This window comes from Bos indicus, chromosome 18 (genome assembly GCF_029378745.1).
Source record: "Bos indicus isolate NIAB-ARS_2022 breed Sahiwal x Tharparkar chromosome 18, NIAB-ARS_B.indTharparkar_mat_pri_1.0, whole genome shotgun sequence".
Taxonomy (NCBI): Eukaryota; Metazoa; Chordata; class Mammalia; order Artiodactyla; family Bovidae; genus Bos; species Bos indicus.
Window position 1 is genome coordinate 62989611 of NC_091777.1, and position 20223 is coordinate 63009833.

Below are 20223 nucleotides of genomic sequence, written 5' to 3' on the forward strand. Positions count from 1 at the left end.
TGCGAGGACGAACAGCCTGGACTACATTTCCCAGCCTGCTCCACGTCCCAAGATGGTAGCAAGTAGAGGGGAGGGCCGGTGAAGGCTCTGAGGAGCTGTTATTGCGGACCCTGCCTCTTGGGTTCCCTTTCTGATGTAATCCAGGGGTTCCATCAGGGACTGGGGGTGCTTTGGACCAACCGTGCCTTTAGGGTCGTGGCCCCCAGTACTACGTTTCCCAGCGTGCCCAGCGGCCGATTGCCGTGACCTTTGTACCGTAATTTTTACTTCCCAAGGTGCCCTAGGCGGTCACCCAGGGATTTTCTTGGTGTAAGGGTTGCGGACTCAATTTCCCATGGTATCTGGCGTTTCTCAGGACCTAGGGAATCCATTCATTTATTCATTCATTCAAAATACTGTTCCCGATCGCGTTTTATTAGGTCTTGGCAATGGGAACAGGGATGCACACAGACGACAAAAATCCCTGTTCTCCTGGGGCTTATTTCTAGTTGAAGGGATAAAACAAACCCAAAATAAGTAAATCACATGGTATGAGGAAAGCGGTAAGGTGTATGGAAAAATTAGTTCTGTATTTTTTAGGACTCCCGGGCTATCAAGTCCGTTTCCCGCTTGGGTTCCTTGATACTCTGAACTACATTTCCCACATGCCCCGGGGCACATCTCCGGCCTTTAGACTCCATTTCCCAGCACCCCCAGGGGGCATCCTCTTACTCAGATTTCCTTTTGAAACCGCTGAGCCGCGAATTTCCCAGTGTACCTCGGGGCAGATCGAGGCCGGAATGTGGCCGAGACAGATTTCCGCTTGTGGACTCCACTCCACTCCGCCCCGCGGCCTTCTCTGAGGCTGTTGCCACGACCTCTCCCGGCTGCGGACTCCATTTCCCAGCGCGCCCCGGGGCGGCGTGGTGACGTTGCGCGCCGGGCGGGGGCCGGTAGATCCTTGGGCGGCGCGGGGCTGGCGGCAGTTCCCGGCGGCCCGGGGGCGGGCGGTGGCGGCGGCGGCGGCACTTGGGGCTCGGTCCTTGGCGCTCGCTCGCTCGCTCGTTCGCTCACGGGCGGGCGGGCGGCGCGATGTCGGATGAGGACGGCCCCGGGGCGGGCCCCGGGGCGGCGGCAGCAGCGGCCCGCGAGCGGCGGCGGGAGCAGCTGCGGCAGTGGGGGGCGCGGGCGGGCGCCGAGCCGGGCCCCGGGGAGCGGCGCGCCCGCACCGTGCGCTTCGAGCGCGCCGCTGAGTTCCTGGCGGCCTGCGCGGGCGGCGACCTGGACGAGGCGCGCCTGATGCTGCGCGCGGCCGACCCCGGCCCCGGCGCCGAGCTGGACCCCGCCGCCCCGCCGCCCGCCCGCGCCGTGCTCGACTCCACCAACGCCGACGGCATCAGCGCCCTGCACCAGGTCAGCGCCCGGGTCTGCGCCGCCCGGAGCACCCTCCCTCCCCTGCCCGGAGGCACCCCGGCCGGCCCTGCTCTGAGCCGTCCCCCTTTCCCTTCCGTCCCACCTGGGGCTCCCCTCTCCCGACCCTGAGCCTCTGGAGCTGACGTTGGCTTTTGCCATTCTGAGCCGCCCTTTCCCTGGCCCCGAACCGTCGCTGCCGGCCTCAGCTCGGTGCATCCCTGTCTTGTCACTTCGCGGTGCTCTTTCCCGACCTTGGGGGCTCTCTGCTAGTCTCGCCCGTGCGATCGCCATCCGTGCCACCTCGACTCTGCCATCTAGTGCTGGGCCTGCCTCTTTCCTGAGTCTGTGCCCCTTGCAGCCCCACCGGTGCCTCCTGTTCCCCCATAGGTACCAGTGCCCCACCCTTCCACCCCCAGCAGCATAGCATCGCCGTCCTCCCTGCCTGTGCTCTCCCTGCCGCCCGGCCTCTCTGCGTGGGGCCACCTCTGTCATCCCCGGCCCGTGCCATCTGTTGCTATCTAAGGGTGTTCTTTCCTGAGCCCCCACCTTCGAGGCTCTGTACTCCTGAAGTGAGTGCTTCCCTTGCCCGGATCAGCTCAGGCCGTCTCCCCTGCCCCCATTCACCCTCATGTCCTCCGTCATTTCTCCTTCTCGGGCTGTGCCACCTCTTGCCTCCCAAGGCAAGGCCTTCTCTCAGGGGTGTTTCTCCTCCAGGAACCTCCTCTCTCCCTCTCTCTCCTGTTGCTTTGGCCAGGTCTGCATCATCACACCCCCCTTTTTTTTCTGGGCAGACTCGAAGCACCCACCTCTTCCTGGCTTTGGACCGCCTCTCTATCCTCTGGTCACCTTGCATTCTCTGCCCGGATACCCTCCTGTGGATCTGGGCAGCGCCCCCCTCCTGCAGAGTGTGTCGTCTCTCCCAGCCCCGATCTTGTCACCTTCTCAAGAGATCCAGAGCCAGGTTACTCCCCTCTGTCCACAGCCTGGGCCCTCGTGGCTTCCCCAGATGCGCTAACCGCTGCCTTCGAGCTGCTTCTGTTCCAGAACCAGGCCCACCATAGGCCCCACTACCAGGGTTCTCTCTGGTTCGGGGTGCTCCTGTGACCCCCCACCCCCTTTCTTCAGTGGGGCCATCAGGCACAGTTCACAGAGGACCCCCTGTCCCCGAGGCTGTCTCCCTCCTAGTCGCCTCAAATTGGTCCAGTCCCCAGCCCTCTCTTCCCTGCCAGAACCCCTGGGGTTTGGTTACTTTGGGACCCAGAGAGGACCCAGGGAAGGGAACCTGGGCAGGGAGCAGGGGGCTGGGGAGGAGCCGGAAGGGGCCCATGTGCCAGGTTCCCAGGAGGAACTGCAGCTCAGGAGGGTAGGCCAGTCCTGAGTTCTGATCTCGGCTCCTCGAGTGAGTGGCTTCGAATGCGAGTCTTTTCTCTGCGCCTCAGGCGTCTTGCCTGCGAATGGGCTGGCAGGGACACCCTGCAGGAAGTACCTGATGTCCAGTTGGCGGTTTCAGCCCTTGGTCCAGGTGCCGTCTCTCACCCCCTCGCCCCACCCCAGCACCCCCAGGCCCGTGCCCTGCAGAGGCCGCAGTGTTCTCTGGGTCACCCTCCTCCCTCTAGAGGAGGGTCCCCCTTCCTGAGGCCTCACAGGGTCTCAGAACTTGACATGCCCGGGGCAGGGGCCTCAGGTTTCCGAGTCCCTTTCCTGCACCGCTGTCCCTGCCCCGGCTCCCCGGGACCTTTCTGAAGGCGTTCCTGGCCCTGCCTTTCAGGCTGGGCTGCGCTCCCCAGCCTGTCCCTTGGCCCAGACCCTGCCCCGCAGAAGGCCACCCCTGTCAGTCAGTGGGGTCCCTCTCGCCTTCCTGCTATAGGCGAGAGGAACTCACTCGCCACGGCTCTGCCAGAGGCCTGGAGGGGATTAGGGCATCCATCCGAGGCGCAGAGAGGGGGAGTCACCCAGCGGGGCTTTGGGTCAGGTCTGGGTGTTTGCTGACCAGCTTGTGCCAGCTTGCCCAAGACTGGCCTCGTTTTTAGCTCCGAAAGTCCCAGGTCCCAGGAAACCCCCGGACAGGCAGGCGGGATAGTCGCTCATGTTGTCTGGGTGAGTCCGGCAGCCGTGGTTTCTGTTCCCCCTGGAGCAGGTCCCCTGGCGTCAGCTCCCTGCTCTGGCTGTGACCCCAGGAGGTCTCACATCCCAGCCCCTACCCCTCGACAAGGTGACAAGGCCGGTATAGGCTGCCTCATCCCCAGATTACCTGGTAATTAGTGACTGGGGTCTGGGATAGGAAAGACTGTGAACCAGGATTCTTAGGTGTAAATAGGGAGGGGGTCGGAGAGTCTAGGTCCCCTGGGTCTGAGGGGGGAGGGGCGGGGGGCCTGGACCCCCAGGTCTGAGGAGGAGGGCGGGGCCTGGATTCTTGGTCCCTGGCGCCCAGGCCGCAGGCATCTTTCGCACGGATGCCTGTGCCCGTCCAGGTCCTTGAAAGGGAAAGGCCTGTCTCCCTCCTTGCCCCCCCTCTCATCACCATGGCAACCGGTGGAAATAAACGGCGCCCAGAGTTCATCCCGTTCCCAGGGCATGTGTGGCCCCCCTTTTGCAGCCTGAGTTTCCATGACTTCATGCTCTTGGCCCTCGTAGCTTCCTCCCCCTGCTCCAGGCGACTAGCCGTGGAGAGGTGAGGGAGTCGGAGGCTAATCTCCCCTGAGAACCCGGGAGGCCAGGTCCACTCCTGTCCCTCAGCCCTGCTCAGGCCCAGTGCCCACTCCGTGTTCGCACGCGTCCCGGGCGAAACCCTTTCTCACCCTGGCCTGCTGTGCGGCACCGGCGAGGGCTTTGGTCTCCTGGTGCTGGGATCTCTTCTTCCATCAGAGAAGACCCTGACAGCCCTTGGAGTGGGGAAGGTGCCCGTGGACGCCCCATGATGGGGCACCCTGTGCCTCTTCTCAGGCCCCAGGCCTGGGCGCACCTTCTCTCAGCCGTCTCTCCCAGTGTTGGGATCCTGCCCGGGACCCTCACCACTGCCCCGCCCCCTCCCAGGTTCGCAGGGACCTGGTGACCCTAGCAGCCCCGCATGGCCTTGGGCCCCAGGGTCTGCTGTCTTCCCACCAGGGACACGGCAGGGCTGTGGTCAGCTCTCCTGGAGAGTCTGCTGGGTCTGAGGAGGAGAGCCTGGGTCTCTTCCCTTGGGTTCAGTTCTGGGGGCCCATCCTCCGTGGTGACTGGGGTGCGTCTCGTGAACAGGCATGGTTCGGGATCCCTACAGCTCCTCTCCTCTCTGGCCAGCTCCTCCTCTCACGGTCACCAGTGAGCCCCAGAGGCCTGCCTGGCGTGGCCACCGGGAAGCCAGGCTGTGCAGGGCTGGGAGGGTCCCGCGGACATGGTGCCTTCCAGGACCCTTGGGGTCTTCCTCCGGATCCTTGCCCGGTCGGCCCTGGGTCCCCCTTGAGGCCCTGGCGGGGTCCTGCCTTGCCAGGCACGCAGAGGGGTCCGGGATGGTGAGGGTGACCCCCTGCCACACCCCCCCAGGCCTGCATCGACGAAAACCTTGAGGTGGTGCGCTTCCTGGTGGAGCAGGGCGCCACGGTGAACCAGGCGGACAATGAGGGCTGGACGCCCCTACACGTGGCCGCCTCCTGCGGTTACCTGGACATTGCCAGGTGAGGCGGGGAGGGTGGGCGGCCCGCTGGGCGTGGGGCCCGGACCCCTCCATCCTGACCGCGGCCCGCCCCTGCCTCCCCAGGTACCTCCTGAGCCACGGGGCCAACATCGCTGCAGTCAACAGTGACGGGGACCTGCCTCTGGACCTGGCCGAGTCCGATGCCATGGAGGCGCTGCTGAAGGCGGAGATTGCCCGCCGAGGTGGGCCTGGGGCGGGGCGCAGGGCTCCTGCCGCTGGGGCCTCTGTTGCCAAGGACCCGGACCCCAGGGTCTCAGTGTGGCCTGGACCGTTTAACCGAGAAGAAGTAATTGAGGCAGCGTTTGGCTCATCTCGGGGTGACTGAGGAAACTGAGCACAGGAGTTGTGCTGAGGGGTGGGGGGCAGTGAGGAATGCTGAGTCTTCTGGGGGTCTGGTCTGCTGTACTCAGGATCACTGCGCCCCAGGGTCCTTAATAGGGGGCCCAGGACCCCCTAAACTCCCTGGCCACGCTCAGTTTTCTAGGGGGAGCCTGTGTGACTTGTAATAGGCGCCCACCTTCCCGCGCTCCCTCTCACAGTCGCTGATGACTAGACCGTGGGGAGGACTCGCCCGGCACCACTCGCTGGGGGGGCCACAGGTGGGAGATGGTGAGCACCCTCGCCCCGTCACCAGCGTGGTTTCTGGGTGACCATCTGCTCCTCCGAGTGGGTGTGGTGGCCGCGCCGCATCTGTGAGGAGGTGTGAGCGTGGGGCCAGGGGGTCTGGAGGGCCATGGGGGAGGCGTGGGGAGGCTGCTGAAGAACGGCCGGGTGTCCCAGGCGATTCCCAGCTTGGCTCGGGTTGGGAGGGACGAGGCTCCGCCCTGGGCAGGTGTTGGTGGCCGCAGGAATCCCGCGGGGCGCGAGGCGCTGGTGGGCGAGCCGAGTTCCGGAGCCTTGGTTTGCTTCAGATGTAGGGAGCGAAGCGAAGCAGAGACAGAACCGGGCTTTTCCTGCCTCCGCTTCTCCACGTTTTCACCTGGACAACTTCACACGCTGAGCCGGGTTTCACTAGCAGTCCGATGAGGGCAGCCTCCGCTGAGGCTCACCAGGGTTTTCAGCAGCTTCGTGTAGATACAGTGTCCGAGTGTGTGCTTTCTTCACCCTTTAGACACGTGCGGGCTCGTGTTTTGTTTTGTCTTTTTAGCGTAGTCATACTAAAGCTTACGTGTCCGTGAGCACATTGAGTTTGGATGATTCTGATCAGGCCCAAAGAAACCCCGAGCCCTGGGCTGTGACCCCCAACCTCCCCTCCCCCTTCAGCCCTGGGGGCCACCCGTGGGCTTTGTGTGGGGGGTTTGCCCATCCTGGACATTTTCCGTAAGTGGAATCCTGAAGTGTGGACTCCGGGTTTCCAGCTTCTTGTTGTGATTGCTTGTGCGCCCTCCCTGTCCGCGGGGGTGGACCTGCCCAGTTTCCCTCCCCCGGCCCCGCCTGCGCCCGCACCAGCCTTCACCCCTCCCCTGTTTACATGGCCCCTCAGCCTGGACCTGACTGCTCTGTCAGTTCTGCAGGTTTGGCAGGAACTTGCCAGCAAGTTCTGCAGGGAGACAACTCCGTCCGCCCTGTTATTGGTGATGTTAACCTTGAGCCTCATTCAGAGGACGCCAAGGTGACTCTGCTATGGAGGCGTCTTCTTCCCTTTGTTGTTAAAAAGCAGCCTGCAGGGCGATGCTTGGAGGCCACCGGGCCGGGTGATCTCTCAGGCCTCCTGTGTGTTCCTGCCGGAATTGCCCAGAGCTCTGATCACCTTCTCACAGTGACCCGTTGTGCCCCTCCTGCGGGCCGAAGGTCGCGGGGGGTGGGGGGGGGTTGGCTTGTAGGACCGACCAGGCACAAAGGCCTGTGATGTTACTGGGAAGACTGTCCGCTGCACTGCTGGGGGTGGGGCGCAGCTGCCTCTGAAATCCGGAGGCCTCGGTGATGTGGCTCCACGGTGCCTGTCTTGACATGAGGCCTCAGTGGACTGTGGTGGGCAGAATCTGTGCTTTACCACACTTTTAAGAGGAAGACAATTCATGGGCCTCTGTAACTGAAGTCTAGGAGTTATGTGGACTTCAGGCGTGGCTTGATCCGGGGTGCAGACACAGTTGAAAGCCTTCTCCCATCTCCCTGCTCAGCTCTGTGTTGGCTTCACTCCTAGGCTGGTTCTCTCGGTGAGGCACTTAGTGTGGCTCCTAGCAGTGCAGGCTGGCACCCCGGCGGAACTGGAACTAGACTTCTCAGCAGCCCCAGCCCCAGCCCTCTGCCCTTAGGGCCACCCTGGTCACAGCCTGCCCTGAGCCAGTCGTGTGGCAAGAAGGACGGTCAGGCCTGGTGACGCAGCTGCCCGTGGAGCCAGGCTGTGGGCTCCTCATGTTGGAGCCACATCGGGTGAGCGCAGGGGTGAGGACAAGCAGGGAGGGGGCCTGGACGCTGGCAGCTCCAAGCGACAGCCCCTCCCCAGACACTGCTCACAGCCTGGGCCGCAGGAGTCGGACCGAGCCCAGGACCTCCTGGCCAGTTTGCTCAGAAGGGCTACGGTCAGACCCACAGGGACTTGGGCTGGAAGGAATCCCAACATTAGGACAGGGATGCTGGCTGGTTACTCTCAGAGGTGGGCAGCTTTGACAGGCAGTTCCAGTCCTGGCGAGGCCCAGCCACGGCGCTCTTTTCTCTGGCTGGCAGGCACACGGGTGATTCCAGCCTCCGTGTGAACAGCTAGACGGACGGCACAGATTGTAGCTGGAGATCCTCACTCCCAGTGCTCCAGCAGTTCCACTCCTAGGTCACCCAAGGGCACCCTCCCCGTCGAGCCTCCCAGTGTTGAGAGGCTGTCAGTTCAGTCGCTCAGTCCTGTCCAAATCTTTGTGACCCCATGGATTGCAGCACGCCAGGCTTCTCTGTCCATCACCAACTCCAGAGCTTGCTCAAACTCATGTCCATCGACTCAGTGATGCCATCCAACCATCTCATCCTCTGTTGCCCCCTTCTTTTCCTGCCTTCACTCTTTCCCAGCGTCAGGGTCTTTTCAAATGAGTCAGCTCTTTTTTTCTGTTCAGGTGGTCAGAGTATTGGAGCTTCAGCATCAGTCCATCCAATGAATATTCAGGGTTGATTTCCTTTAGGATTGTCTGGTTTGATCTCCTTGCAGTCCAAGGGACTCTCAAGAGTCTTCTCCAATACCACAGCTCAAAAGCATCAATTCTTCAGTGCTCAGCTTTCTTTATGGTCCAGCTCTCACATCCATACATGACTACTGGAAAAACCATGGCTTTGACTAGACTGACCTTTGTTGGCAAAGTAATGTGTCTGCTTTTTAATATGCTGTCTAGGTTGGTCATAGCTTTTCTTCCAAGAAGCAAGCGTCTTTCAGTTTCATGGCTGCAGTAATTTAGGAGCCCAGAAAAATAAAGTCAGCCGCTGTTTCCACTGTTTCCCCATCTATTTGCCATGAAGTGATGGGACTGGATGCCATGATCTTAGTTTTCTGAATGTTGAGCTTTAAGCCACCTTTTTCACTCCTCTTTCACTTTCATCAAGAGGCTTTTTATTTCTTTTTCACTTTCTGCTGTAAGGCTGGTGTCATCTGCATATCTGAGGCTATTGATATTTCTCCCGGAAATCTTGATTCCGCTTGTACTTCATCCAGCCCGGCATTTTGCATGATGTACTCTGCATCTAAGTTAATAATAGTAAGAAGTGAAGTCACTTGGTCGTGTCTGACTCTTTGCGATCCCATGGACTATAGCCTACCAGGCTCCTCCATCCATGAAATTTTCCAGGCAATAGTACTGTAGTGGGTTGCTATTTCCTTCTCCAGGTTAAATAAGCAGGGTAACAATATACAGCCTCGACGTACTCCTTTTCCTATTTGGAACCAATCTGTTCCATGTCCAGTTCTAAGTGTTGCTTCTTAACCTGCATACAGATTTCTCAGGAGGCAGGTCAGGTGGTCTGTTATTTCCATCTCTTTCAGAATTTTCCATAGTTTGTTGTGATCCACACAGTCAAAGGCTTTGCATAGTCAATAAAGCAGAAGTAGATGTTTTTCTGGAACTCTTTCGCTTTTTTTGATGATCCAGAGGATGTTGGCCATTTGATCTCTGATTCCTCTGCCTTTTCTAACTCCAGCTTGAACATCTGGAAGTTCACGGTTCATGTATTGCTGAAGCCTGGCTTGGAGAATTTTGAGCATTACTTTACTAGCGTGTGAGATGAGTGCAGTTGTGAAGTAGTTTGAGCATTCTTTGGCATTGCCTTTCTTTGGGATTGGAATGAAAACTGACTTTTTCCAGTCCTGTGGCCACTGCTGAGTTTTCCAGATGTGCTGGCATATTGAGTGCAGCACTTTCACAGCATCGTCTTTTAGGATTTGAAAAATAGCTCAACTGGAATTCCGTCACCTCCACTAGCTTTGTTCATAGTGATGCTTGCTAAGGCCCACTTGACTTCACATTCCAGGATGTCTGGCTCTAGGTCAGTGATCACATCATTGTGATTATCTGGGTCGTGAAGATCTTTTTTGTGCAGTTCTTCTGTGTGTTCTTGCCATCTCTTCTTAGTATCTTCTGCTTCTGTTAGGTCCACGCTGTTTCTGTCCTTTATTGAGCCCGTCTTTGCATGAAATGTACGCTTGGTGTCTCTAATTTTCTTGAAGAGATCTCTAGTCTTTCCCATTCTGTTGTTTTCCTCTCTTTCTTTGCATTGATCACTTAGGAAGGCCTTCTTATCTCTCCTTGCTATTCTTTGGAACTCTGCATTCAGATGGATGTATTCTGAGGGAGCTCCTCATTCAGTTGAGAGAGTGAGGGTGGGCTAACACCAAATCCAGAAGAGATCAATCAGTACTCTGTAGAAGAGTGATCTGTGATAGGGAAAACTGCCAGGGGGATATGCAAAAGAGTGGGTGTGGACATTAGCCATTAAAACTTTATTTACAGACATAGGCTGTGTCCAGAAGAGGCAGATCCACAGTGTCAGGAAGTGGGTTAGTGGTTATCAGGTTCTGGGCAGGGACTGCTTGATGGGGTAAGAGGTTTCCTTTTGGGGTGATGAGAAAGTTCAGGTACAGATAGATAGGGTTGATGGCGGCACATGGTGAATGTCCTAAAAGCCACTGAATCGCACGTTTGGTGAAATAGATAAACCTGTGTGAACTGAACAGCTTGCCTGCATGCACAGATGCTGGTTTGCCCCCCTCCATCAGGAGTTCTGTTAATAAACACGGGCGAATCTGCACAAAACGCAAAACTGCAGAAGGATGCCTTTGAACAGGCAGGACACTAACTGTGGCTGCAGAAGAAGGTCTGCAAACCCCGCCTTTCCCTGCCCGCCAGGCGCCTGTGTCTATAATAGGACTGAATGTAGGTGATTCCCTTTAAGGAGGTCGGGCGGGAGGGGCTGGGTCTCTGAGTCCCGGGTACTTTCCTGGCCTGCGGGTGAGCCCTCACCAGCCAGACCTTCCTGGAATAGTTCCCCTGGGAGTTCCTCAGCCAGGGCACCCTGAGGCAATCCCAGCGGAGTTTAGTCCCAGTGCCCAGCTGCCAGACCTGGACGAACTGGGGCCCCTCCATGGACTGGGGCCCCTGCATAGCCTGGGGCAGGGTTTACAACCTTGTAGTAAGGGTGTGCCAAGGTTCCTGCTCCTGAAAGCAAATTCGTGAAGGCTGTTAGCTCTGGGGCCCCCTGGTACTGCTGTGAGCCAAGCGCCGAGTACGCGCTTCTCTGCCCGCACTGTCCAGTGGGAAGCCAGAGGCAGCCACACGCATAATCAAGGATTTACAGGAAGACACTTTAAAAAAACAGAAACAGGTGAGGTTCATTTTAGGAACATGGTTTACTTAATCCGAACGTCCAGGGCATTGTCATTTCTGTGTGCAATCAGTGTAAGGAACTATTCATGAGCTGCTGCATGTTCTTTCTATGCTTTGAAATCCTGCATGTTGGCGGTCTGCAGCCTGGCTCAGCAGCTGCTCCGTGGTTGCACGGCTGCCGACCACATGCAGGATGGCTCCGTCCTCGGCTGCACGTGGGCAAGTGAGCAGTTCCGCAGTGGGAAAAATAGCAGACAGGAACAAAGCTCCCAGGAGGAGCACAGCCCTTAGAGGAGATGCCCATTTCTGACTGCCATCTCGACCGCTCTTAATGGGCAAACCACAGATTCTCAGTGACGGTTGGAAGGGACTGTTGCGCCCTCAACAGGGCTGCCTGTTTTCGATCCAGAATCGACTTCTGTTTCATGTAAAGCTTCCCCTTGCCCTCTCGTCGGTGAGTTCAGAGCACTTTTCCTGAAACCGACGAGAGAGGAAGCATGCTGGCCCCTCCCCAGATGGCGCAGGGGGTGGCTGGTGAGGGTGTTGTCGCCCCAGTGGCCTGGGCGTCCTCAGTGGCTTCTGCTTGGTTTGTCCTCTTGTGAGTGATGAAGGTGACAAAACACAGGAAGATGCCGGGCTAAGGGCCGTATCACTAGTGAAAGGGGAGGTGAGACCTGAGATCCCCCAGCCCCCAGCAGGGACCCCCAGTGCAGTCCACGGCTGCCCGCTTGGGAAGTGACAGTGCTGACCCCGGCTCCCCTGAGCCCCCTGGGAGCACACAGGCCAGGTGCTGCCCTGGGTCTCGCGGGGGGCCCAGCTCCCCTGAGCCCCCAAGGAGCACACACAGGCCAGGTGCTGCCCTGGGTCTCGCGGGGGGCCCGGCTCCCCTGAGCCCCCAGGGAGCACACAGGCCAGGTGCCGCCCTGGGTCTCGCGGGGGGTACCCCACCTCTTACCGCTTCTGGTCCTCCCAGGTGTGGACGTGGAGGCAGCCAAACGGGCGGAGGAGGAATTGCTGCTTCACGACACAAGGTGCTGGCTGAACGGGGGCGCCATGCCCGAGGCGCGGCACCCCCGCACGGGGGCCTCCGCCCTGCACGTGGCCGCCGCCAAGGGCTACATCGAAGTGATGAGGTAAGCCGGGCCTCATCCCCTGCCCCCACACCCAGCGCCCTGGTCCCTTCTCTCCGTTTTACGCCTTCCTGAGGGTTTCGTCTGTTCCTGCCCCTTTCTCACTGTGCAGTAAAGACATGCATTTCCCTCCAAGTACAGCCTTAGCTGCACCCACGTCTGGATGTGCAGGCTTCTCACTGCCCTTCAGTTTAAGACAGTTTCCAGCTTGTAATCTTCTTTGACCCAGAGATCATTTAGAAGCATGTTGTTAATTTACAAATATACGGGGTTTTCTAGTCACGGTTTCATTAGAGCCGTGCCTCCTCTTATTGCACTTCGCCAATAGTATTTTCCTTTTTCTTTTTTAACAAATTGAAGATTTGCAGCGGCCCTGCATTGTCAGATGACGGTGAACGTTTTTTAGCAAAATAAAGTATTTTTTAAGTTACATACATTGGGTTTTATTTCACACATAATGCTGTTGCACACTTAATAGACTTAAGTTTTCCATGCACTGGCAAACAAGAGCAGTTCACATGACTCGCTGTATTGCAGTAAAGCCAGCTGGTTGTCTGGAGCTGAACCCTCCATACTTCCTGAGTCCACCTGTGCTCATTTCCCAGCTTAATCTCGCTGTGGTCCTAGAGCAGGTTCTCTGTGAGTCCTAATTTTTGAGATCTGTCAAGGTTTGCTTCACACCCCAGTCAGTGTCAGCCAGGAAAGAAGTGTGTTGTCAAGGACAGCACCGTATATAGGTTATTAGGTCAACTTTGTACTCATGCTGTTTAAATCTTCTGTATCCCTAGTGATTCTTTCTTTTCCCATCTGCTGCTTCTGTCAGTTGCTGTGAGAGAATGTGATAAAATGTGGTAAAATGTCTCACTACGCCTGTGGGGCTTTCCTGTTTCTCCCTGTCTTTGTGTGTTTTGTGTTACGGATTTTAAGGCCAGGTCATTTGGTGCATACATATTTTAAATTGTTGCCCTGTACACTCCCTTTCTCTCATCCCCACATCAGTCTTGTCCCATTTCTGACCGCCTCACCCCTTCCTGTCAGAGTAGCTGGTTCTGCTTCTTATCAGGCTCCCCTTGTATTTAGTATGACAATGGAGTTCCGGCGAATCCCTCTATCTCTGCTCACTTCTGTGTTAATGAATTTTTAGGAAGGTTTTCTGGGGGAGCTCTCTGGTGGTCTAGTGGTTAGGGTTCTGGGCTTTCACTGCTGTGGCCCAAGTTCAGTCTCTGCTCAGGGAACTGAGATTCCGCAGGCAGCACGGAATGGCTGGAAAAGAAGGGAATGTTTTCCAGTAAGGAACTTAAGATGACCCCTGATAGCTTGGGGCTCATATCCTGGCTGTCTCCTCTAATTTGGAGGTAGGGTGCCCCATCCTCTGTAGTTCCAGTGAAAGTCCCAGGTCCTATACTCTCTGGGCACCTGTTCATCCCAGGGCTGATCCCTGTGGCAAGGAGGATGGGACACTGTGAATGGTCAGGCCTGGTAACATGGCCAGCCCTGGAGGCTGTGCCCTCTTCTTCCCGTGACTTCCCCTCCTGAGTCTCAGGTGGCTGCTTCAGCTCCTGCCATTGCATCTGCATCCCAGGCAGCCAGCAGGAAAGGGGGCCAAAGGAGTGAATGTCTGTTTCTTTTAAGAGAACAATCCAGAAGTGATATACACACTTAGTGCTGACATCCCCATTTGCCAGACCCTACTCAGCTGGCCATTCCTAGCTATGAGAGACAGAGATTCCAGATCCAGTGGTCCATGGTGGTGGTGATCTCCCGGGAAAGAACCCTCTAAGCCGGGGTTCCGTCTTGGCACTGGCGTTTGGTCCCCATCCGTCCTTGCTGGGGGGCGGTCCTCTGCGTTGTGGGAGGTTTCGGGGCATCCTCAGCCTACCCACTGGTGCCCCCGGCACTGCCCCTACGTTGTGACGGCCAGAAACGTCTCCAGACGCCCCCTGGCGGCAGCGTCGTCCTGGCTGAGAACTGCTGCCCCAAGCCAGTGGGCTCCTGGAACCCTGCCGCCCCCACGCCGCCCCTCCTGGGGGGGTCTCAGCCTTTCTCTGCACTTGGGCACTGGGGAACACCCTCCTCCACCTCCGCTGGGGCTGTCCCAGCACAGGGGAGGTGTCAGGAGTTGAGCCCTGCAGGTTCAGGGAGCAGGGTCCCAGAGGCCACCTGATAGGCTGGGGAGGGGTCAGAGCCCGTGGCAGAAGCGTCTCCTTGGTGAAGGGCGCCTCAAGGCCCAGGCCTGTTTTCGGCCCTGTCACAGCTGGTTCTGACCACGGCCCCTAGCCCCAAGCCCCTGTCTCGGCCCTTGAACCCAGACCTCCCCGGCCCCCAGGCTGCTCCTCCAGGCTGGCTACGACCCGGAGCTGCGTGACGGAGACGGCTGGACGCCCCTGCACGCCGCGGCCCACTGGGGTGTGGAGGATGCCTGCCGCCTGCTGGCGGAGCACGGCGGGGGCATGGACTCGCTGACCCACGCGGTGAGGGCCTGGCCTAGCTCCTGGGGGCCGCGGGGCGGGAGGGCCTCCACCTCCGCCTACTCCTCACCTGCCCTAACCCTTGCCCACCCAGGGGCAGCGTCCCTGTGACCTGGCGGACGAGGAGGTGCTGAGCCTGCTGGAGGAACTGGCCCGGAAGCAGGAGGACGTGAGTCTCCATCTGCAGTTGGGACCCGGGGCCTCCGCGAACCTGGGGAGCCGCCCTTCCCCAGCCAGTGACGGGGCCCAGCGGGGAGCTGTGATCAGCGGCACCGCTGGGCATCTCGGGGTGCCGATGGAGCTGGTCATCCCTGGGATGTCCCCGCACCAGCGCAGGGCCAGGCCTTGTCACTGGAAAAACTCAGAAGGAAGGGGCAAACGGCTGGATTTGGGATCTGAATCCCAGCTCTGCCCTTCATTTGCTGCATGAGCTCAGACCAGTCCGGTAGTCTCTCCGGGCCTCAGGAAAATGGGCAGAATACTAAACAATGTGAATGGTCACGTTTCATGAGTTACGTGGGCTGTTGCCTGGAACACGTGTCGTGCAATGAGTGGCGTATATGTTACTGACTCAAAGCATTCAGAACCCACCTGTCTCAGCGCTCTGAGGTAGCAGGAATCATCTGAGGCCTCCCGGGTCAGATCTCTGTTTAAAGCTTGGCCGCGGCGACATTGAGGGAGAAGGTGGTGGTTTCGGCTTGGTGGACTGGAGGGGAGGCTCACCCACGTGTTGAGGGAGCCGCACTGTGCAGAGGCTGGGGGAGGAACCAGATGGTACCCGGAGGGGGGTGCGGGGCAGGGACAGGGGCAGACCCCAAAGGGCCTTGAAAGCCAGGCAGGAGCAGGTGAGGGGGCCAGGGGCCCCCGGAGGGTTAGTGGGTGAGGCATGGTTTCTGGGCGCTGAGGGCACAGATGAAGCCTGGGGGCCTCTGGGGGACCTGCAGCACTTGAGGTTTGCTGAGAGGAGAGGCGGAGCCGTGGGGCCAGCTCAGGTGTGAAGACTCGGGCGGAACTGGCCGAGAGCAGCCGTGGGGGAGGCAGCTGTGTCCGGGTGTGCCGGGGGTCCCCGGAGGCGGAGGCTCCAGGAGTACTCACTGGAGACCCAGGGCGCTGTGCAGACGAGTCCACAAAGCACCCGGTCCACCCCCCAGCACAGCTCTGTGTGGGACCCAGGAGGGTCTGCCCGTCCTGCCCCCTTCCCAGCAGCCCCTTCCCCCTTGCAGCTTCGGAACCAAAAGGAAGCTGCCCAGAGCCGGGGCCCGGAGCCCCAGGGGCCCTCCAGCAGCAAACACCGAAGGTAGGGGGTGGCGCCCTGTGGGAAGTGGGCTGGAGGCCCCCAGTGCTTGGGCCCCAGCACCCACCCTCCCCTTTCCACCAGGAGCTCCGTGTGCCGTCTGAGCAGCCGCGAGAAGATCTCCCTCCAGGACCTGTCCAAGGAGCGCCGGCCCGGGGGGGCAGGGGGCACCCCCATCCGGGACGAGGACGAGGGAGAAGAAGCCCCCTCAGGTGAGGGGCGGGGGGCCTGGACCCCCGGGTCTGAGGGATGAGGAGGGGCTGATGCTTCTTCTGAGGTGTCCGTCTTCCCACCCCACAGAGCCACCCCCTGCAGAATGCAGAGCCCTCAACGGCGTCTCCTCCCCACCGCCCTGTAGCCCTGGGAGCCCCGTGGTGAGTGGGGGCCTGGGGGTGGGGCGGGGTTGCCCCAAGCCTGCCGTCAGGGCCGCGGGGTGGAGACCGCGGGCCCAGAACCCTCTGGGGCTCCTGCGGCCTTTCCCTGGCTGTTCCCGTCCCCGGCGGTAGTTTGCTGTGGGCCTTCTGGGGGCAGCACGTGAAATTCTTGAGAAGAAGGGCCCTGTCGTGGTAACAGAGACCTTTCTCTTCTCCAGACCCCCGAGGAGGCCCCCTTCTCTAGGCGCTTTGGCCTCCAGAAGACTGGCAGCTCTGGGGCTCTGGGGCCCACGGACTGGCGCGGGGCTGAGGGCGCCCCGGGGGCCGGGCTGCAGCGCTCTGCGTCCTCCTCGCGGCTGGAGGGTGCGTCCACTCAGGTGAGCGCTGGGGGGAGGCCCGGGGAGCAGACCCTGCCCAGCGGGGAGAGTAGCTGCCTGTCTCCTCTCTCCGCAGGGCCGGGAACCCCGTCTTGCCAGAGTCCCCCCAACCCCCTCCCAGAAGGTGCCAGAGCCCTCTTGCCCGTGAGTACGGCGGGACAGCCTCTCCGGGGTGGGGGGCAGGTCGGGGTTCCTGTCTTGTACCCGGGGTTCTCTGGGGTCCGCTCCCTGCCTCCCACCACTCCTGGCCTCAGTTTCCCTTTTGGTGCCGCAAGTAAAAGCGCCCAAGGCTGCGGTGTTCTGGCTTCCCGGGGGCCCCTGCCCCCTCTCCTGCCCTCCTCTCTGACTCTGGCCCTGCGCTGCGACCAACCCCCTTCACACCCACAGGGCTTCCTTCCTCCCGCTCAGGTCTGTTTAAATGTCAGCTTCTCTGGGAGGCCCACCACCCGCCCTGCGTGCACCCCCACAGCGTGCGGGCACACCTCCGGGCTCCGGTCCTGGCTCGTTTTTCCCCAGACTACTTTATCCTCTTGACATTGTGGGACCCTGTCTTCTTGTGGTGACTGTTCATGTTGCATCGTTTCTGCTCAGATCTGACTCATGGGGCAGAGATTATTCGTTTCCTTAGCTTCTTGCTTTGTGTGGGTGCCCGCCACGTAAGGCGAGCTTGAGTAATACTTGCCGATTGAATGAATTCACACAGGTCTGAGATCTCCAGGCCTCCTCCTCCCTTGGGTAACTCCACTCCTCCCCCCAGGACCCCCGAGCCCGAGTCCCCGGTGAAGCCCAATGTCCCCGTAGCCTCCGCAGCGCCCCCAGCGGACTCCCGGGACCGCCGGAGGTGAGGCGAGACCCCAGCGTTACCCAGGAGCCCCGGGGCTGGTGGGGGTGGACCTGGGGGAGCTTGTCCCAGGGTCCTCTGGCCGAACTCGACTCCCCCTGGGGGTGTCGGCCATGGGACAGGACAGGGTCCAGAGGAGCCCTCTCTGAAGTCGGGCCCCTCACTCAGGACCTACCAGATGCCAGTGCGGGACGAGGAGTCTGAGTCTCAGCGGAAAGCGCGCTCTCGCCTCATGCGCCAGTCTCGGAGGTCCACGCAGGTGTGGGAGGGGACGGACCCCGGTCTGAGGGAGGAGGGGCCAGGGGCCTGGACTCCATCCTGAAGGGGCTGGCCCCTCCACCCCGACTGCCCACTCCCCGTGCAGGGTGTGACCCTGACGGACCTGAAGGAAGCAGAGAAGGCTGCAGGAAAGGCCCCGGAGGCCGAGAAGTCGAGCGTGCAGAGCCTGGTGAGAGGGGTCAGGTGATCGGTCAGTGGGTGGGAAGAGATGCCCTCATTCTCTGACCTCCGCCCCTCCCCACAGGACCCTTCCCGGCGACCCCGAGTCCCCGGGGTCGAGAGCACTGATGGCCCAGCCCAGAGAGGTGAGGCTGGTCTCTGGGAGGTAGTCCTCCTGACCCGCGTCCGGTTTTCCTGGGGGTCGGGCCCAGGGACCCCTTGTCCAGCATTGGGCTGATTCCTGCCCCTCCCCCAGCAGAGGCGCCCGACGGGCAAGGGCAGGGGCCGCAGGCGGCCAGGGAGCCCCGCAGAGTCGGCAAGGAGTGGAGGGGCCCTGCCGAGGTGAGGGGTGGCGCCCGGCGGGCCGCGGGTGGGCCTGGGGGCGGGCCCAGCTCCCCTCCCCGCTGAACCCCACCTCCGCCCGCAGGGGGAGGAGGCGGAGCCGGCGCCGGCCGACCGCAGCCCAGAAACCAGGTATGGGGCGGGCAGGCCGGGTCTGGGCTGTCGTGGGGCCGTGGGCGCCCCATGACGGCCTCCCCGCCCCCACCGCAGCACTCCCGAGGGCGATCCCTCATCCCGCAGGCAGCGGGACCTCAACCCAGACCCAGAGCCGGAACCGGACGAGCCGGACGGAGGCTTCAGGAAGGTTTGCGACCCCACCGTTAACTGAGCCCCCGTCAGTTGGCTTTGTATCCCTGCCCTGCCGCCCCCTGCCCAGGGGCCCTGCCTGACCCACCCGCGCACTCTGCGCCCTTCCGGCCTCAGCCGGGCCGCAGCCACCCACCCCACCCCCGCAAGCCTGCCGCGTCTCTGCCGGCGAGCCTGACGCCCTGTCCCTCCTGGGCCCGCAGCTGTACGCCGAGCTGCGCAGTGAGAACGAGCGCCTTCGCGAGGCCCTGACCGAGACCACCCTGCAGCTGGCGCAGCTCAAGGTGGAGCTGGAGCGCGCCACGCAGGTGAGGAGCCGGGGCCTTGGAAGCGAGGGGGTTGGCGAGGGTGCGGGTGCCGGCTCCGGGTCTCCGGGAGGGAGGACCATCCGGAGCACCCAGGGCGGAGGGACCCGGAAAGGCTGGTGGGATCCTTGCGGGGAGGAGTCTGGGCCACTGAGGGGGCTGGGGGCGGGGCCAATACCTCAGGGGTGGGGCCCGGGCCCGGAAGGGCCGGGCGGTTCGGGCCCGCAGCGAGTCTCGGCCCCGGATGTCTTTACTCTGCTCTACTGGTTTCCCCTTACGCCCGTGGCCGTGCGGCTGCTTGTCTGACCCCTGCTCTTTTTCTGTCCTCCCCAGAAGCAGGAGCGCTTTGCAGAGAGGCCTGCCCTTTTGGAGCTGGAGAGATTCGTGAGTAAGGCTAGTCAGGGTGGGACTAGATATGTCCCGGCCTTACGAGCCCTTATGGTCTGGAGGAAGAGGTCCGCATTGACCTCTGCCCTTTGCTTGCCCCTCTCCGCCATACTTGACCCCCCAGTTCCCCACCCCGTCCTCACCTTCCCCTGTTTATTCCAGGAGCGCAGGGCCCTGGAGCGAAAGGCAGCCGAACTGGAGGAGGAACTGAAGGTGAATGCTAGCGGGGAGCTGAGGGCAGAGAGCCAGCCAGGGTGGGCCGTGGGTTCAGCCTGCCCAGGGCCACCCGGCTGACCCGTCTTCCCACCTCACAGGCCCTGTCCGACCTCCGGGCTGACAACCAGAGGCTCAAGGATGAGAACGCAGCCCTGATTCGCGTCATCAGCAAACTCTCCAAGTGACTCTGGAGGAGCCCCTCCCCTGCACCCATATTTATACAGCTGCTTCTGCCACACGCACCCCTTCCCCCGCGTGAGCACGAGTGACAGGGCTCCCGGGGGAGTCTCCGAGAAGCCATAACCTCCCCTCGGGCCCTCCAGGCTGGGAGGGGAGTACAGAGAGCCCAGGAGCCAAGGGGGGGCCATCAGAGGCCGGGATGGAGGCGGGAGGCCGAGCCAGGTAGGGGGACGTCGCTGAGCAGGGACTGGGGCTGAGCGGGACCCGGGAGGGACCGAGGACCAAGAAGCACCGAGACCAGGAACCAGGACCAGAGTGGCCGCCCAGAGGTCCCCCTCTCACGTGTGATGTCACCCTCACCACCCCTCCCGCCCCAGAACAGGGATCCGAGAATGTGCCAAGAGCCCCGCCGGCCTCGGCCAGGCGGGCCTGTATATAGGGTCCGCGTGCAATAGGGAGGGATGTCTTCTATTTTTTGCGGCCCCCTCCCCGCCCACCGTCCGGGGCAGGGGGAGAAGGTATTTTCGAGACAAAGCACAGGCACCACAAATAAAAGTCGTGAAGTTGCCACTCAGTGACTACATCCTTGGCTGGAGGCGGGGCCCCGCTTCCTGCTGATGTGCTGCAGCTGTGCGTGACCAGACCACAGGACCGAGCGGGTGGGGTGCTGAAGGGCGGGAAGGGGCTTCAGGAAGAACGCTCAGT

The 20223-nt window shown here is 60.8% G+C and overlaps 1 protein-coding gene and 1 long non-coding RNA gene across 8 annotated transcripts; one reads left to right on the forward strand and one right to left on the reverse strand.

Annotated features, from left to right (window-relative positions):
* The first annotated feature begins 949 nt into the window (after nucleotides 1–949).
* On the forward strand, nucleotides 950–20088 carry PPP1R12C (protein phosphatase 1 regulatory subunit 12C). Of its 6 annotated transcripts, none has more exons than XM_070771751.1 (22): nucleotides 951–1392; nucleotides 4915–5045; nucleotides 5129–5247; nucleotides 11834–11993; nucleotides 14317–14461; nucleotides 14553–14627; nucleotides 15682–15755; nucleotides 15837–15964; nucleotides 16053–16126; nucleotides 16345–16503; nucleotides 16580–16647; nucleotides 17207–17344; nucleotides 17513–17603; nucleotides 17709–17792; nucleotides 17868–17928; nucleotides 18039–18124; nucleotides 18210–18256; nucleotides 18335–18428; nucleotides 18634–18738; nucleotides 19069–19128; nucleotides 19285–19335; nucleotides 19437–20088. In XM_070771751.1, the coding sequence occupies exons 1-22, from the start codon at nucleotides 1072–1074 to the stop codon at nucleotides 19521–19523; spliced, it is 2358 nt and encodes a 785-aa protein (XP_070627852.1). In that variant the 5' UTR covers nucleotides 951–1071; the 3' UTR covers nucleotides 19524–20088. The 6 variants fall into 6 exon arrangements, 5 of the variants coding, with proteins under 5 accessions (XP_070627852.1, XP_070627853.1, XP_070627856.1 ...); XM_070771752.1 differs by having other exon boundaries at nucleotides 18042–18124; XM_070771755.1 differs by having other exon boundaries at nucleotides 952–1392; nucleotides 17261–17344.
* LOC139177210 (uncharacterized) lies at nucleotides 10881–17684 on the reverse strand. 2 transcript variants are annotated; one of them, XR_011561712.1, is made up of 4 exons: nucleotides 17520–17684; nucleotides 16986–17096; nucleotides 11816–16536; nucleotides 10881–11455 (listed from the first exon to the last, which is right to left on the reverse strand). It is a non-coding gene; the product is annotated as an uncharacterized lncRNA (long non-coding RNA). The 2 variants fall into 2 exon arrangements; XR_011561711.1 differs by lacking the exon at nucleotides 10881–11455 and having other exon boundaries at nucleotides 12782–13930; nucleotides 14529–16536.
* Nucleotides 20089–20223: the final 135 nt, after the last annotated feature.